General features: G+C 33.8%; 5 protein-coding genes and 1 long non-coding RNA gene across 16 annotated transcripts in view; 3 read left to right on the forward strand and 3 right to left on the reverse strand.

The window, feature by feature from the left end:
* Nucleotides 1–12,675, reverse strand: part of LOC116342051 (serine/threonine-protein kinase S6KL) — a 30,619-nt gene extending 17,944 nt beyond the window's left edge. The window contains exons 1-7 of the mRNA XM_031769535.1: nucleotides 11,643–12,675; nucleotides 7,294–7,418; nucleotides 6,988–7,222; nucleotides 6,777–6,900; nucleotides 6,576–6,674; nucleotides 6,332–6,490; nucleotides 2,786–2,892 (exon numbers count right to left, since the gene is read on the reverse strand). Of these exons, the coding sequence (XP_031625395.1) occupies nucleotides 2,786–2,892; nucleotides 6,332–6,490; nucleotides 6,576–6,674; nucleotides 6,777–6,900; nucleotides 6,988–7,222; nucleotides 7,294–7,418; nucleotides 11,643–11,873 (1,080 nt within the window). The 5' untranslated portion in view covers nucleotides 11,874–12,675. The remainder of the gene's footprint in view (nucleotides 1–2,785; nucleotides 2,893–6,331; nucleotides 6,491–6,575; nucleotides 6,675–6,776; nucleotides 6,901–6,987; nucleotides 7,223–7,293; nucleotides 7,419–11,642) is intronic.
* Nucleotides 2,275–2,663, forward strand: LOC116342059. Its single transcript, XR_004201222.1, has 2 exons — nucleotides 2,275–2,478; nucleotides 2,552–2,663. It is a non-coding gene; the product is annotated as an uncharacterized LOC116342059 (long non-coding RNA).
* Nucleotides 4,896–6,325, reverse strand: LOC116342054 (autophagy-related protein 101). The gene has a single exon (XM_031769538.1). The coding sequence runs from the start codon at nucleotides 6,157–6,159 to the stop codon at nucleotides 5,506–5,508; it is 654 nt and encodes a 217-aa protein (XP_031625398.1). The 5' UTR covers nucleotides 6,160–6,325; the 3' UTR covers nucleotides 4,896–5,505.
* On the forward strand, nucleotides 8,746–11,104 carry LOC116342057 (EF-hand domain-containing protein D2 homolog). Its single transcript, XM_031769542.1, has 4 exons — nucleotides 8,746–8,981; nucleotides 10,421–10,579; nucleotides 10,648–10,744; nucleotides 10,956–11,104. The coding sequence occupies exons 1-4, from the start codon at nucleotides 8,899–8,901 to the stop codon at nucleotides 11,010–11,012; spliced, it is 396 nt and encodes a 131-aa protein (XP_031625402.1). The 5' UTR covers nucleotides 8,746–8,898; the 3' UTR covers nucleotides 11,013–11,104.
* A 243-nt stretch (nucleotides 12,676–12,918) lies between the features above and the next one.
* LOC116342052 (polymerase delta-interacting protein 3-like) lies at nucleotides 12,919–15,304 on the forward strand. The gene is made up of 4 exons (XM_031769536.1): nucleotides 12,919–13,366; nucleotides 13,471–14,395; nucleotides 14,495–14,703; nucleotides 14,795–15,304. Exons 1-4 carry the CDS (start codon nucleotides 13,266–13,268, stop codon nucleotides 14,865–14,867), a joined length of 1,308 nt encoding a protein of 435 aa, XP_031625396.1. The 5' UTR covers nucleotides 12,919–13,265; the 3' UTR covers nucleotides 14,868–15,304.
* LOC116342047 (inositol hexakisphosphate and diphosphoinositol-pentakisphosphate kinase) overlaps nucleotides 15,160–18,557 on the reverse strand; it is a 24,671-nt gene continuing 21,273 nt past the window's right edge. For all 11 annotated transcript variants that reach the window (XM_031769529.1, XM_031769528.1, XM_031769530.1 and 8 more), the window contains 3 exons: nucleotides 17,494–17,712; nucleotides 16,419–16,542; nucleotides 15,160–16,321 (listed from right to left, as the gene is read on the reverse strand). In XM_031769529.1, the coding sequence (XP_031625389.1) occupies nucleotides 15,409–16,321; nucleotides 16,419–16,542; nucleotides 17,494–17,712 (1,256 nt within the window). In that variant the 3' untranslated portion in view covers nucleotides 15,160–15,408. The remainder of the gene's footprint in view (nucleotides 16,322–16,418; nucleotides 16,543–17,493; nucleotides 17,713–18,557) is intronic.

The following is an 18,557-nucleotide window of genomic DNA, read 5'->3' on the forward strand; positions in this document are numbered from 1 at the left end:
TATTTTTTTTCTTTTTTTCAGCAAACAGTATTGTTGTAATTTATAGAGTTCATTGATTGCGCTGTTACGCAGCTTCCTCGTGTTGACGGAAAAAATTGAATGAATAAGAGTATTATTGGCACCTCGCACTTGACAACACGCCCAGCAAACAAACATTCCATTGAATTAGGAAAGAAAAAGAATTCAAATCTCACGCAAATTTCACGATATTCTTAAATTAGATTGGCGATTGCGCGACAAGATCATGCAAGCGACAATGTACAGTACAGAAACCACTACATTGGCATGAGATAATTCAATGATTTATAGCCGGTTTGTAAACTAACTATTAATCAACGTAAAATGACTTTTATTACTTTGCGAAATATACAATGCACTGAGAACGCAAAACGTACAAACAACTCAGAACTGAGTACGCGAAACGTAGAAAGTTGTTTCAAATCGAATTCAGTAAAATTGGAGGTCGAAAATTAAAACAAATGGGATATACGAAAGTGAAGAGAATTCACTGCGGTATCTAGATAGTGAAATGTGTTTTGGAAATTTTTGAAAAACCGGGCATCGGATATTTATCGTCAAAAGAAAAAAATGTTAGAAAATTTAATTTTTCATTTCATTGTTCCATCTGCCTTAATATCCTTTCTCCAGGAAAGTGGTGTTCGACCAATTTGTATGTTGTGCTTATAGCACTTCATGAAAAGAATTTTGAACGATTACATTAATCAAATGATATTACGCTGAGCAACGGAAGCAAATTCACAGATGAGAATGGCATTAAAAAGAGGCCGTACATTCTGGTAAAATTCCATTCAAGCATAATTTGTTCGGTGATTCTCATTCGTCTCAATAACAATATTTAGATTACATTACATCGAGTTTAATGTTATTTAGCAAAAGTTCCTGTCCATTGTGAAATTTCCACCGCGTTATTCGCAACACGATATTTAAATATCACGAAATTTGTTGCGATTTATTGTTTGTAAATAGAAAATTGGATCAAATTCATTTGATCCATTAAGAAAGCTGCAATTTCGTTCAATATAATTGACAATCAGTAATCAAAACCTGTGAAGTTGTTAGCACATACTTTCTAAGAATTGACGAATAAATAAAAAAAAAGTGTTTACTTTTCGATCACTAACCGAGGTGCAAATCAGTAAATTATATTGCGATTCAAAGTGTTTATTTAAAATTCAGAAAAGTAACTTTGATTAATATTATATATACGTAATTAGGGCTATGAATCATCCGATAGTTGTTATTATACGATCAAACGTGCTATTCAGCAAAATGCTACGCAAACATTTTGTGGCGTCGTTCTTTGTGATGTGCGACATTCAATCACACAATATCAAAAATATGTACACTTTTTTATCGTTAAAATTCAATTTATCGTTGACCTACAAGCATCCCACATTATTAACAAAGAAGAGAAAAGTCTGATAAACTTTGTAAATTATCCGCTCAAAACCAAAATGACAGCCTGAACAATGATATGATAGCCAAATAAAAGAACTAAACAAACAAAAGATCAAACCCGACATCGTTCAGCATTGAAACGGGTTTTCGTTTATAATTAGCGTACAAAATTACAACACTTGCTAGAATGGCGAACGGAGTGTGTGTATGATATTTTTTTAGTTTGAAATTAATGGACGCAATTATGGAATTATTGTGTTATACGTTGGCAAATAGATTTTTTTCTGCTGTCAACGACGTCTATTAGGAAGTGGTTGATGTTTGAAATGAATGCAAATCATGATCGCGATTTGATTTTAAAAATGTTCATTTTTCACTTGCACTGTTTGTGGCTTCCGTACTTTGATTTCGGATTCTGTGCACGTGCGTGTACATGTAATTGGAATTTGGGCATTTACGCAAATTCATTGATGGATTTAGTGCCATGTCATTATGTACCACACAAGAAACTATTAGAATGTATAGTGTACGATGACGTCAGCCTCACCGGGTTTGAGATTTTTAATTTGATTCTACGACGATTTTGTTCAATACAAAATTATCTGCAAGAAATAAACATTTCAGTTGATTTATGTCGATTTTGTAAATTTTGAAATTGAATATAATGTTTCATAAACAGCCACTTGTTTATAATCGGAAGTATTTATTAAATATTTCAATAAATCGAATGATGACACATTTAATTCAAAAATAAACTCAAATATTTGTATAACACAATTCGCAATGCTTTCATCTTTTCAATTGATGAACTTTATTTTTCGACTTCGACTGCAATTGCGATTGCATGGTATTATTCCATTTTTGTCCTTGAAAGTGTACATATCAAACGAAAAATGGAGGCTATCGAATCAAAACCATATGAGCTACGGTTTTGTTCTAAGTGTAAAATTGTTGTAGTTATACACGACAAAGATAGGACAGTCTGCTTTCACTGCAAAGAACTTTTGGGTCCTTTCGGGAAAAAGTAACTTTATCCAAAAAAAAATGTCACGATTTCTAGTTAGTATTAATTGGGGTGAAAATTGCTTTCTTCAAAGTGTTTTTTTCTCAATTTTCGAATTTCTACTTTCAGATGTTTGTTTATGGAAATTTCATCGAAAATAAGGAAACATGCCGAAAAACGGAATTGAATGCTACTTTTGTTGTCGTACAGAATAAATTATGTGACTAAATAATTAAAAAAAGTGGTTTATTTCAAATTAAAAAAGACCGCAGGGGAGCTGGAGTGATTGAGCAATTTTTTCATCAATTTTTTTTTCTCTTTGAAAAGCCTTGAATGACGAATCAATCAAAATATTATTCGTACCTGATTTGTAAGCATTCGACACGCGACTACTCCCAGCGCATACCAGTCTACCGAATGATCATAGGTAACAAAATTTCCGCTGCGAATTCCCAAAATAATTTCCGGCGCTGTTTGCGTAAAAAAGGAAACAAAAAAAAGAAATTTTAAAATTGCTATTCAATACTTACCACATAGAGCATTAACATTGACTCAAGATCCCAAACACCAAACAAAGTTTTATACAGAACAAAAAAAGAAAAAAAAAACGGTGTTAACACAAGAAGTTTTCGCAGAAATGGGGACGTAATAGAGTGAAAACAATTGACATTACTTGATTTTTGTTAAATAGAAAAATTTTAATTCATTTTGAATCATTTTCATTTCGATTAATTCATTAAAATAAATATAAAACATTTGTTGTTGTTTATTCACTTGTTTTTGCAACTCATCTTCGTTTTTCTTGTACAATTTGTTATTTGTTGCGGTTATTCTTATGACAATACATAAATTACACCTATATGTTTATGGTATTTCTATTTTATTTTATGTACTACTGTAATGTTGTATTCCTTTTTGTCACTCGTCTACTTTTTTTCACTGCATATGTATATCCAGAGCTGCGATGTGACATATCATCAAGTTCATTTCTTGTGACCATAGTAACCATATCGAATTGAATGATGAACTCGAATTAAATCGAATTAAATTGGGTTCATTTGAAAGCTCATTCTTCAGATCACAATCATACTATCTATACACATTGTTTGATCAATTATCTTTATTTTCTTCGATGAGAAGCCAGTTTGGAAAAGAGAAATAAGTGACATCGACGAGAGCTCTCTATTTGAGTTTTTATCACTTTATACACTCAATAAGGTTTCCGCCATTGTTTTTGGTCGATACACATTTTGGTTCATGGAATCAAATTTCGTCTCAATTCATGTTCTTGGCCACGACACTGTCCCTTTCTTTCATGTTCAACTTTCAATTCGATATGGTTAAAGTGTCTCTTCTGGTAGTTACTTTCCAATTTGTTTCTAAGATTAATACATTTATTTTTAAATCCGTATTTATGAACAGCAATATACACGAGTAGTTCATAATTCTAAAAGTTGATTTTTCATATATTTTTTTTGTTTGTTTTGTTTTTAAATCACATTAAATCGAAGTAAATCTACACTTAGTTGTATCTCTGTTTCTAAGCACAAACAAAAAAAGTTGTGGATAGTTGTATTTTTACTTTTCCGCACACACCTAGTGTGTAAGGTAAAGTATTGGAATCGGTCGAAAAATTAACACCCATAAAAAATGTGTTTTCTGGGTGTTTTTGGGGCCAGGGAACACGAATCTAGCGTTTTTTCGATGTCCGAATGTATGTGCGTACCCTGTACCCTGTACCCTGTACCCTGTACCCTGTACCCTGTACCCTGTACGCTGTACCCTGTACGCAAAAATTTGTTAACACGATAACTTTCAAACAAGAAAAGTAATTCAAAATCTGACTTCACAGGATGATTGGGGGTGCCGAGGAATAGAAACCATTAGATTTTGAGCGACTTTGGTTGACAGGGTAAAGTGTCCTGTCTGGTGTGATGCCCATGTCCATCCATGGGAAAAATTCAAATTTTCTTCCAAAAGTGATATTTAATGTATTCTTAAACACTCAAAAATGTGTATTGGGGGGTTTTTGGGTACGAGAAAACCGAATATGACGTTAGTTTTGCGATACAATCAACTTTCGAAACACTTTTCATACAAAAAATTCAAAAAATTTGGATTTTTGTATGGAAGCCATGCCTGTATGATATCGTAATGAGCTGAAACTTTGCACTGGTTATTTTTATCACACATAAATACTATTCCGAGAGTTTGAAGACATTTCAACGAATATTAGGGGCACCTCCCGAACAATATTTTGGATTTTTCGCTCTAAAACGAAATTTTGTATGGGAAGTACCCTTAATATGCATTGAAATTTCTTCAAACTTTCAGAATGTTAACTTTTTGTGAAAAAAATAACCTCTGCAAATTTTCACATGATTACGATATCGTATAGGCATGGCTCCGATACAAAAACTCCCATCTTTAGTAGTTTTTGTAAGAAAAGTGCTTCGAAAATTATTTTTATCTAAAACTAATGTCAGATTTAGTTTTCTTTCATGTCGTGGATCACAGTGCGGAAAAGTTCATCTTACGGATGTAAGACATTTTATTTTATGTTTTTATCAGGCCGCCAAAAAATCTTTGGAATTGGCTATGATGCGTTGATTTGATTGCATGAAAATAAACAAGTTGGCGAGATACCCGCTGAACAAACTTGTTCATTTGCTCTTCTTTGTTCTTTTTTTTTAAATATATTTTCTTCTTGTTAAATTGCATAAATTTAATTTCTACAGAGAACATTTTTCATGATATTTTTTTTGTGTGTTGTTTTTATTTTTATTTTTTGTTATTATTTTTCACTTACAAATAGCAATCTAATCGATATGAGAACAAAATTACGTGTATATCAAAAATGAAAAATAGTGGATTTCAAATTGGAGTTGAATTTAAAAAAAATGGTTAAATTTTCTTCAGAAAATAGAAAAAATATATAAATGTATGTGTCCAGTATATAAAATACTCGCTAATTTGAATTTTGTAGTAAAAAAAATTAACATTTATGTACGACAATTAAAAAAAAGATGAAATAAATTCTAAAACATGAGGAAGTATTGTAGCACAATTCGAATTGCTAATAGTCAAAGCGAGAGGGTTTCTTTAATGAATTTCTTCATTGAATGTCCGACGGACGATTCACTCGGTCCGGCCGTACTGTATTTACATTTAAATAAATACGGTTGTACGCTTTCATATGATGTATCAAACACAAAGTCCAATTCAGATTGGCTAGGCATTTTCGGCAAATAATCTTGCTTGTTCATCAAATTTGAGATGTAAAGAATTTTATCGGTCAACAGTTCACCAACCCGTTCGCGTTCAAAGCAACGTTCATCCGGATCGTTAACATGAATTAATTCCATATGAACGGTCCAAATTTCCCATGGTACAGATTCGGGTGTGCGCACCCAACGTTTTTTCTTTTCAAAAAATTCTAACGTTATTTGACCGGCGCCAAGACTATCATTGCTGCGCAATTGTTCGCTAAATGCATGAATTTCGTCTTTAAGCATTTTATCGAGGGCTTCGCATGTACAGCAAACATAGGTCATGTCAAAGAAATTGCAATCGACATCGGTAAAACCAACCGAACCAACTGAATAAGTGGTCTCGCCATTATATACAAATTTCCCTAAACTTCGATGAAATAGAATCGTATGAAAGATACTGGCTAATGCCTCGTCGACCATATGGCCTTCCATTGCCAATTCAAATACTTGCGATCGTGCATTCATTTTTGCGTCGCTTTATTTCCGATGCACACTTGTCTGTCAATTATTTGGATGATTGGATTTGTTGATTTTTTTTATTTTGCTTATTTCGTTTTAGTTATTGTATCTGTGTCTATGTGAGTGTGTTTGGTATTTTGGTTAATCTTGTGTGCAATGTTTAAATATTAAGCCGTACCCATGTACTGTAGCGTTCCGCAGATTGTGTTAGTGCTTTGTCCAATTTTTAAAAATTTACTCAGCCCAAAATCGGTCAATTTGATGTGAAATTTGTCGTCAAGAAGAATATTCTCGGACTTTAAATCGCGATAAATTACGCCGGCGTTATGTAGGAAGTCTATAAAAACATAATATAATAAGTTAAATTTTACACGTTATTTAATGAATAAAATTGAGTTTTTTTTGTGAATGAACATATTTACCAAGAGCCAACGCTATTTCGGCCACATACAATTGTATCAATTTGTAGGGAAATTTACGAATCGTATCAAACAATTCGCCGCCACCAATGTATTCGGACACTGAAGAATTTTGAAAAGGAGAAGAAAAAAACGAACGAACACAGTTAACACTATTTGAGCTAATCAAATCAATTGACCGAATCAAAAGCGATTTCAACTTACGCAAATAAATTTCTCGGTGTGATTGCCAAAATGATATCAACTTAACAATGAACGTATTGTGGCCGCAAACGCTTTGGATGTCCACTTCATTCTTTAATTGACGCACTGCTTTATCTCTGATGATCTAATCAACGGAAGTTACGGTATTAACATATTTTTTTTTAATTTAAAATAGAAATGCACGTTTTAGTATTCGCTGACTGTATGTTACCTGAGATTTTTCGAGAACTTTTAGTGCATATTCTTTCTTTTCATTGCGATCGATGCAACGAACGACAGTTCCAAATGCCCCAGATGCAATTATTCCATGAAATTCGTACTTTTCATGCAGATAAGCGAGATTGATACGCTTAAATTGCGGTGAAAATAGTAGTACAATCGTTGGCGTCGGCCAAATGCTTCGACTTGAAAAGGCTAACTCCTCCGGCGATAGTGTCGATGTTGATCTGTTGAATGTTATAAATAATTTTATGTTTTAGAAAATGTACCATTTTAATGCGATTCGTCAATGGATTACCTGGTTAAAAATCGGGGCAAAGCAACGTGTGGTAATGATCTTGATAAATTCACTAGATGACTGTGACTGCGACTAATCAAATTCGATGCGTTACGATTCAAAATGGCCAAACTTCGTGCAAAACGCTGTAAGAGAGAGAAAAAAGGTGATAAACAATCATCAGAATAATATGTAAATAACAATGGTGTTTACATCTTTCATTATCTATTTTTCTGTTGTTTTTTTCTGAGGTTTGTATGCTAAATTTTGGAATATTTTGATAAGATCGACGGTAAAGCAAATTATAGAAAGCAGGCGATCGAAATAGACAGAAAGAATTTTTTTTTTTGAATGAAATATAGATGAAAGACAAACAGCTGATTTTGTGACAAAAACAACTTCACAAAAACATTCAAATAGCTTCTCATGCCACACATACACCAAATAGCAGTGCTTGATGTCGGTAACTTTCTAAATAATTATGTCTTAGTTTCTTTGTATAATGTTGTGCGAATCTAATGTAGAATGCAAATGTCAAAAGTGACTTTCTCCCTGGCAATGCATTCAATATGCAGATATGACCTTCTTTGTGTGTCACGACAAAGCACAATCAACGTCTCAAGTTTTATTTTATATGAAGAAAAAAAAATAATCATATAGCGCCAACTCCATTTAGATATTGCGAAATGAATCATTATTGCTGATGATAATAAATAGCAAATAAAATCAAAATTTAGCATTTTTTATAAAATCGACGCAAAAGCAGTCAAAGGTAAGAAAAATGAATTAGAGGGAGTGTGCGAGCGAGACAAAAGACGCGATGAGACAATTTTGTGACAACAAAACGTAATGAGGAGACAGAAAACACAATATATATTCTAACGTGTTGAAAACAAATCGAGCACGCATTCTCGTCGCACATATAGTTGTCTCGTTCTGGCCACTGGTCAAATATATTTGTTCGTATTACAAAAACATTTGTTAGTTTTCAATGTCTAGCGTTGTTTTTTTTTTGTTGGTCGAAAATAAAACACACAAATACGCATACAAGCGTTAATCACCTCAACGACGAAACAAATTCGAAGTGAAAATGGGAAAAAAAGTCCAACCATTTTTAAGGACATCAGGGATTGTAAAACCATAAACCAATGCTTAATGCGCCTCTTTTTTTCATTCATTCCAATTGCTTTTTTGAAGAGTCGGATTTTTTTTTGAAAATCCTATTCCAAACGAATGGACATATGTTCTCATCTAATTTGTATTAATCTGAATTTTTTCGCAGAGACGTCGATAAGTGAGACCTGATTAAAGGGGAACATTTCATTTCGAAACTGCAATGATATGATAAAACTCACTGATACTAATACAATGATAATATAATGAATCTCTCATATTCTGTCTCCCCCCACCTTTCAAAAATGCGCGTGCGTTATATGAACAGCAATTTTCGATACCATTTGTCTTTTGGGCGTCCATGTTTTCACTTCGATTTGAAATAAATTTTACCTTTCTACATAGTAAAAATCTATTCGTCATTTAAGTGCATACCATATACAATTTTTTGATATATTCAACGTTTGATAAGTACATTTTCAATAAAAAAAAGTCACAAAAAACTTCGTCACAATGATCGAAATGGAAACAATTTATACAGATTTTAAAGAATTGTCGAAAGAGGAAATTTTAAGTTATCAAAATATCTTCGAACGGTAAGTTTTTGAAAATTTAAAGAAATATGGTTGTATATATTAGAACCTTCAGAAATCCAAATTTTCTGTCGATTTAAGTGACCTTTTGCATATTTTCATAGCATTTTTTTCTTATTTATGATATTGGAAGTATAAATATATAATGTCGCATTCGTATCTAACTTCACATCAATTATATGTACCATTGTTTTGACATTGACAGCTATTGTATCTTAAAGAGCGTCAAAAAATCTATTAAAAACCATCTGTCACAATGAACACAAGTTTACACACAAAATTTTTTTATTACGGTGAAAATGTCGACATTCGTGGTATCAAAAGATCATTTGCGGGAAGTGTTAATTTACTTTTTCCATTTGAAGAAAAATGCATCTGAAGCACATCGTTTACTCACTGAAGCTTATCCTGACTATGCTATAGACTTAAGAATGTGTCAGCGTTGGTTTGCACGCTTCAGAAATGGTGATTTTAATGTCGAAGACAAGGAGCGTGCCGGAAGAGAAAAAAAGTTCGAAGATGAAGAATTGGAGGCATTACTCGATGAAGATCCGTGTCAAACTCAAGAAGAACTTGCAAAATCATTGGGAGTCACTCAAGCAGCCATTTCACAACGTTTGAAAGCAGCAGGATTCATTCAAAAGCATGGAAATTGGGTACCACATGAACTGAAGCCAAGAGACGTGGAAAGACGATATTTCACCTGCGAACAGCTGCTTCAAAGACAGAAAGGAAAGGGATTTTTGCATCGTATTGTCACTGGTGATGAAAAGTGGATTCATTACGATAACCCAAAGCAAAAAAAAGCATATGTGAAGCGCGGCCAACCAGCACCATCGACATCAAAGCAAGATATCCACGGATTTAAGGTAATGCTGTGTATTTGGTGGGATCAACGAGGTGTGGTGTACTATGAGCTGCTGAAACCGAATGAAACCATTGATGGGCCACGCTACCGATTACAATTGAAGCGTTTGAGCCGCGTATTTCGCGAAAAACGGCCAGAATATGAGCAAAGACACGACAAAGTTATTCTTCAACATGACAATGCTCGGCCACATGTTGCAAATGTCGTGAAGACATACTTGGAAACACTTCGATGGGATGTGCTACCCCACCCGCCGTATAGCCCAGACATTGCTCCTTCTGATTATCACTTGTTTCGATCGATGCAGGACAACCTGGCTGATACACGATTTACTTCTTCTGAAGAAGTCAAAAATTGGGTCGATTCATTCATCGCATCAAAAGATGAACAGTTCTTCCGACACGGAATCCGTATGCTACCAGAAAGATGGGAAAAAGAAGTGGCTAGTGATGGGCAATACTTTGAATAACACTATTGTACAACCTTTTTCTCAATAAACGTTCAAATTTTGAAAAAAATGCGACATTATATATTTATACTTCCAATAAAAGTTCGTATTTTAATTCAATTCCAGTTACAATATTAATGGTTTTTTGACTGAGGGTGGGCTAAAAGAAATGATGGTGCAATCAAAAGTACCATACACACATGATGGTTTACAATCTATTATGGCCGAATTTGATGTAGACAACGACGGAAAATTGAATTTTCGAGAGTTTTTGGCTATTTATAAGTAATTTTTTTTATTTTTTTCAAATCTTTATACTGAATTTTTGTAATAATTGATTAAATTTGTGACAGAAAAGCGAAAGATGAAAATGAAGGTATGGTCGATGAAACTCGCAACGGTACAAATGAGCATGCGCAGAAAAAAGTATGTGGTATTGATTCATGGAAGGTAAATTTAATAATTTTGATACCTTGTATTTTTCCTTTTATGTTATCTTTACCTTCTTTTGTTTCTTCTTTTTCTGTTTTTTCTTTAGTTTTGTTTAATTTTGGTGTCATTTTGTGTTTTTTCATTATTAATTGGACTTTTTTCAAATATTTTTGTTCATTGAAAATTTTACACACATTTTGAAAAATATGTTTCTTTTTCTTCACAACAGATTACTACCAAAATAATAAAAAAAATCCAAAAATATTGTTCTGGAATCCAATTTTAAATAATAGTTTCGAAAAATGTATTCATATAAGATCTAATTCTAGAATCATTCACAATATTGCTGATGATAATAAATAGCAAATAAAATCAAAATTTAGCATATTTTTATAAAATCGACGCAAAAGCATTCGAAGGTAAGAAAAATGAATTAGAGGGAGCGAGCGAGCGAGACAAAAGACGCGATGAGACAATTTTGTGACAACACAAATCGTAATGACGAGACAAAAAATACAATATGTTCTAATGTGTTGAAAACAAATCAAGCACGCATTCTCGTCGCACATACGGTTGTCTCTTTCTGGTCACTGGTCAAATAGATTTGTTCGTATTACAAAAACATTGTTAGTTTTCAATGTCTAGCGTTGTATTGCTGTTTTTTTTTCGTCGAAAATAAAACACACAAATACGCACACAAGCGTTAATCACACCTCAACGACGAAACAAATGCGAAGTGAAAATGAGAAAAAAAAACCATCCATTTTTAAGGGCATCAGGGATTGTAAAGCCATAAATCTATGCTTAATGCGCTTCTTTTTTTCATTCGTTCAATCGATTTTTTTTTAAAGAATCGTCTTTATTTTGGTTCTATTCCTAACAAAAAATGAACAAAACAATGAATGCTACTAATTACCTGATGCGATGATGATTTTGGTAATGGTCGTGTTGTTGTTTGTTCTTGATGTTGATTGAAAATTGGATCAATGGTTGACAGCGAGTACGATCTACGTGATCCGAAGCGATATTTGTTTGTGAAATTCGATAATGACGACAATGACTCGGAGAATCGAATGCGATTTGAATTTGTATTTGGTTGATTTTCGTGTGCTGATTGATTTGCACTTCGACTAATCGAATTGCCCATGAAATTTATAAAATGACGTTTTCGTTTGTTATTGACGCAGTAAATACAACTGCAATTTTTTTCATTTCTCTCGAAAGACTCATGGATGGCTTTTTTTACGTATGGATTAATATTCTTCCATAACCAATTCACGCTTATTTACTATATCTGGTTTGGAACCTATATTAATTTACTTGTTTCTATCACGTTTGAAAACACTTTTTCCTTTGAAATGAAAAAAAAAAATGTCGTAGTACTAAATAAACTAAGCGAAGCAGACACAAGCGTTCGCATCAACAAATTAAATTCAGATGATGAAGAGAGAGAAAATTTACAAAAGTAAAACAAACTAACAATTTACAAATACTTCATTGAATATTCTGTACACTTAAAATCTATTTATGTGTTTTTCTTTTCTTTTCTTTCTTTTTGGGCAATTTTTTTCGTTCCTTTTTCAAAGTTTTTAGTTCTTTCTATTCGATATTATTTCCACCAAATTTCAAATAACTGTGGAATAAGGAAAAAAATATCGTTGAATAATGTCTTTTTCTTTTGTGTCTGACGAAATATTTTGTTGGTGTTGAGTTTGATGTTTCTCTCTATTGACTGATGTGAGCGATTGAAACAAAAATATTATGTCACATGAAACGTTTTTGACACTGAACATACTACTTTCTAGTTTCACTTTTCGCACGTGCCAACACCAATTATTGCGTTCAATTTTTTTCAGTCGATATTTTGGGACAGAACACAATACACAACTTGAAGTAAACTTGCTTTAACTGTTTGGATCTCGGTTTTTCCTGTCTATTTTTATAATTTTCAACACTGAATTTTCTTTTTTCGATAAAATGCTGCAAATAATGAGCAAAAAATGTCAACAATTATAGAAACCACCAGGAAATAAGTATGACCAAAATAAGCGATTCAACGACTTATTGATTGTTTTCGCCTCTCTGTCTCTCTCTGTCTTCATCATTTTCTCACTCGTTTCATTTGTGCTTTCGTTTTTTGCGTCGGGCAACACCAAATTCTGTCAAATGTATTACGAAAAATGCGCTACGTAATGAGTATATGCATAATTACCTGTCAGACTCACCAAACTATTCGGTGCATTGGCAAATTACAAACAGCTCCTAATGTGCATCGATCCTGTATTTAAGTAGGTCCATCCTTTGAGAAAATATCATTCACTTGTGAACACTTCAAGAAGTTACACCGATTTTCAATCGATCCAATTACATACATTTTTATTTCGGCTCATAACATTTTGATATTCAGTGCGGCGTTGTAATATTAGTGCAGCAGTGTTGTTTCGACATTAAAAAAAGTGAATTTGTTTTTAAAGAGAAAATAAATCGATTAACATTGTTTTCGGGTATTCGCTACGTTTAAAAAAAAGAGTTGTGTAAAATGGATGCATCTGGTTTGAGTCTCGACGAAATTATCAAGAAGAAAAAGATCACAAAAAGTGGTTTCCGCACCAAAAAGGTGACCAAAACCAAGAAACCAATGTAAGTACTAAAAAACAAATAATTTTTCTTCTTATTATTATTAGAAATAATTCAATATTGGCAAAATGATTAATAACGGTTGTTGTTTTCATTTCTATTTTTAGTTCTGGTACCGGTGGAGGTGCGGTGAAAAAGTTTACAGTTGCAAAAGTGGGTAAAGCCAAACCGGTACTTGATGCACGAAACAAAATCATCCAAAAGAATCGAGCAAAAATCCATGATGCCAGAGACAAATTGGCCCAAATTGCGAAGCGTAACGGTGACGCACGTTTGAAATTGCTTCAGAAAAATATTCAATTCTTGAAGAAATTTGGCGAATTAGATGGTGCAGTAAATGCATTACGTCGTACACCAAATCAAAATTCAAATGCGGGCGTTTCTTTGAAAACAAAACGTGCCGCTGCCGCTAGCACTGTACCGTTTAAACGTACACCAGCATACCAGCGTATGGCAGCCGCTGCCACTTCAGCCACTAATGATACATCCATGGATGTGGATATGGAGTATTTCCCAACATCGACCAATTTGAGACGTACGGTCAAAAATGAGATTGCATATGTGCCAAGCAGCACAATGCCACCATTGCCAACATTCAAATATATTGAGCCACCACGTCGCATGGCAACCACACGACCGAAAGACTACGAAGCCGATCCGTTTGATTGCTATGAGGTGCCAGTGGCGCGTCCGTATGACGTGTCGGAGCCACGCAACTTGAATCGATCAGTACTTGGCGCTCAAATGGATTCATATCCACAACAAACCATTCGTCAAGTTGAGTACGAACGTGCGTACCCATCACAATATAAGAGTGGCAGCGATTTATCCAAACGGTATATTGCCGATGAGAATTCACATTTGTCCCATGAGATGCGCAGTCGTTTGCAACGAGCACCAGACGCCACACAATCGGCTGGCATCTTTTCAAATCCATACATTAGCAACTCACGCGAACGTCAAATCACAAGCGCTGGTTATCGTATTGTTGTCAGTAATCTACATAGCAGCGTCAGTCAGAGCGATATTAAGGTAAATATTGTGACAAATTGATCCCTTTGATTTGGACGGAAATTGATTTTGAAGTAAAATTTCGATATTTATTAAAACCAATTTTTTCGTCTTTTGCAGGAATTGTTCGAAGATGTGGGCCCGTTGCTTGATGCACGGCTTGTACGCACTGGCGTAGCTGAAGTCATTTTTGAAAGATTGAAAGATGCTCAAACTGCTGTTGATACTTACCATAATCGACAACTGGATGGTCAGCCAATGAAATGTCTACTTGTCAATCCACGTTCTTCAAACAAACCAACTGCCCCAGCCATCAAACCAACCAAAAGGTAATTTAACGAAATCAATTCAAAACTGAAGTATATTTTACGCAAATCAATTCCATTGAAATCTAATCGATTATTTCCTTTCAATTTTCAGCAATTTGACCAAAACCAGCAAAGTTGAGATTGATATTGATGCTTTGCACAGTGTCTTGTTCCGACGTTCATAAGTTCACTGTTCACACCTCATAAAATCAAGAACAACAAAACCAACAAAAAGAATCACGTAAAAGCCAGTAAAAATCGCCGAGCAATCGAACAAGCTGAATGGTATTTATTTCGAAATAAATTGTATGAAATGACATATACAGAACCGATCTGCGTATATTGAATATATAAGATGATTTTCATTCGATTAGATTTATGTCATTTAAACGAATGCAACAATATTGAACAACAAGAAAAAAATGGGCCAAAATGTAAAACTCTGTTTAATAGAAGTAAACAATAAAACAGCAGGAATTCATTTAGAACGCAATATCATAGCGTTGTGTTATTTTCAATAATTTTGGCTTCCATCTCACATTTGATGCACATTAAAAGTTTCACTATCATAACAGCGGAATAAAATAATACTTTGATTTACATAATACTATAATAATAAAAAATAACATACTTTTCAAAGTGTAAATAGCGGTTAGTTGCGAGAAAAAAAAAAACATAATGACAAAATAAAATTTAATTTAACGTGAATTATTGTCTCATTTTCTGTTATTTATTTTGGACTTCCTTTGAAACTGAGGCACCCAATTGCGATTCGTCCACTTTGATTGTGGTGAATCTTGGCGTTACTTTTACTGACAATCGTGCTATAGACTCCGTCGACGATGTCAGTGATGTGGATTTGGTATCGGGCTCTTGATCCCTTGATGATGATGATGCATTTGATCGAATACTCTGAGCCACATGCTTTGGAAGTTCGATGTATTTTTCCTTCACGACAAGGGCACCCGGCGAACGTGGTGATGTAGACGATAGTTTTAAATTTGCACACGATTGTGTTTTACTATCTATGGTTTTCATATGACCCGGTTCAATAATGGCAACATTATCTTCGGTATCAGACTGGGAACGCTGATCGACCGACATAAAACGTGAATATTCAAAATTACGGCGTGGAAAACGATTAATCGAATCTCGTTGTTTCTCACGACTTGTTGTTGTTGTTGTGGGCATTCCTTCACCGCCATGCAAACTCGTTTGTTTTTGTATTTGATAGTTTGTGCTGCGGGCCAGTGTGGATTTTGAGATGGTGCTTAATTTTTCGGGACGCCGTTTTGGTGGACTTTTATTAATTATGGCTTCTAATAGTTTTGTCGCTTCGCTTTCGACTCCATCGGAGTGACTGGTAAATATGGACTCTTTTTGATTTGACGCAAAGTCAGTTGATAAGGTTGGCTCCTCGTCTTCTTCGTCTGGCACACTGGTGACGTGGTCAATGCTCGAAGCTGGAAATTGTTTTTCATTTTGTAGCGGCGTTTTTAATTCACTTTCAATGCATTCGGCACACTCGTTCACTGTCTCCACTAAATGGTCAAAACGAAAATGATTGGCCACAGAGCCAAGCTCACCATCCAGTGTTGGAAACATTTGCGACAATTCATTGACGGATGGAAGATTCACACTGCAACATTGAAAAAGAATTATTCAACATGGAAGAATATATCGATTTAGAAACAAACTAAATTTGATAGAAAAAAGTATTGAAATCAAATGCTTACCTTTCACTGCTTATGATGCTTGTAGATAGTTCGCTACGGGTGCTGTAGCTGTTTTCTGGACTTGACGGCCCCCCACTAGACATTGCACTTAAACTTCCAGTCATGCTAGATTGACCGCTCCAACCTGTTTCCATAATGCATCACCGAAACCAAATACCAAATTGAAAATACAATATTGGAAGAAAATTGGAAAAAAGAAATGCACCAAAAACTACGGAATTTTCAACGAAATGAAATACCCATCACCCATCATGCGAATTCTCTAACCTACCTTTCAAAACATGGTGGAAAATGAAATCAAAACTTATAAAAATGTGTTGCCTTTTTTAAATTCAGAATGCCATGCTTTTTCGCGAGTTAAACTACAAAATTCGCCAAAAATAATCAAATAAATAAACCGAACCACGACGACGACGAAGAGCAATGTGAACAAATAAAATGAATGAGCACAAGAAGCAGAAAACGCAAATATTCAGATGGGTTCCATACATAAATTCAGTTGTCTTTTTATTTTCAATTTGAAAGGAAAATTTGGTTGTGTTCTTGCAATCTAAAACTATCTTATTCGATATATAACATTTAACTGCTCCAAAAATAATGATAATAATAATAAATTAACGATAATTATTTAAATATAAAAGGTTGGACTTCAAAAAATCTTCTCAGCAAAACAGAGAAACTGGATTAAAATGATTGTTGGAGGCAACGATATGCAAATAGATCTAAAACCTATTGGATGACATATTGACATAACGAGGTAACTGGTAAAATATAACTTGATATATATATAAACTATATAGTATAACTAGATTAATGTTAAGCACATATCGTATCTAAAAATGGATAATGAGCTGAAGCTGCAATCTCTCCCCAACTCTTTCTCTCTCTCTCTATGCAAACTAAGATATCAAGTAAATGTACAGTCAAAAATGGAGACGATGGAAGCGAATATGAATGACCGAAAATTTGTTATTTTGTCTACATAATTCGTGCAAATCGTATCAAAAACTGTTCGTTTCGTCTTTTTCCACCCGTTTTCGTTCAGCTACATCGTTTTCATCCTTTGATAACTTACATGACAACGGTCCGGGTTTATCGGTCAGGGAGTTGTGTGGAGTTTGCGTCGGTGTCAATAATGGCGTCGATGGATATTTTGGCGGTGATGATGCTGGCGTTTTAAATATGGTTGTGGTGGTCATCTTCTCCAAAAATGCGTCCAATTGCTTCAGCGACAATGCATTGTGCAACGTTTCCAGTGGCCGAATATTTGGCACACCGCCAATTCCTTCCAATACTAAAAAGTTGATTTTTGGTTTTTTTTTATAAAAAAAAATCAGTATGTCTAAGATGTAATGAGCCTAACTTTAATTTATATTCAATTTAATTTTATTTGTGTTAATTTAAATCAACAAATTAAAAGCACAAGATGAATATTTGCTATAGAAAAAATCCAATTTTGTACTTTTAGTGACAGATAAAAAGAAATCTATTTCTTAAAAAAAATATATTTGTCAAAAATCTATTAAAAAAAATTGGAACGAAATCAGCTAAACGGGAAGACGACAAGGACAATAAACATCATAAACACACAATGTTTGCGTTATATACACGGTTTGAACAGTGCATATGAAATTTTCCAGAAAGATAAAAATGAAATTTCGAATACATGAAATGTGTGAGCGTGTCTTTGATCGCCAATTTTTTCTTTGTTTTCTCCGAAAATTTATGAAATAAATACCAAAATTTTGGAATTGTTGAGCTAAACGAGAGACAATTGAATGGGTGAGAATAATCATGAGCTCCAAACATTATTTAAAAAAATACTGATACAAGACGATGAATTAAAATAAATGAGATACTAACTCGCGTTTAAAATAAATCTGATACTTGAAAGATATTGAAAATAAAAGTGGTATGTATCACTTTTATTTTCAATTCGTTCAAGTATCAAATTTATTTTCAATTCTGGCTAGTATCTCATTTATTTTAACTCATTTGTGCATTATACCGAGTCTCCGAGAGTTTCATATAAGCCTTCCCGTGTAGATGGTAAAAAAATCGTGAAAAATGAAAAAAATAATCAAATTTTTTTTCTTCGATTTAGAAATACTATTCAATTTTCTGTACCATCTGGTGAAA

This window comes from Contarinia nasturtii, unplaced genomic scaffold (assembly GCF_009176525.2).
Source record: "Contarinia nasturtii isolate CC-2019 unplaced genomic scaffold, AAFC_CNas_1.1 Cnas_scaffold_810, whole genome shotgun sequence".
NCBI lineage: Eukaryota > Metazoa > Arthropoda > Insecta > Diptera > Cecidomyiidae > Contarinia > Contarinia nasturtii.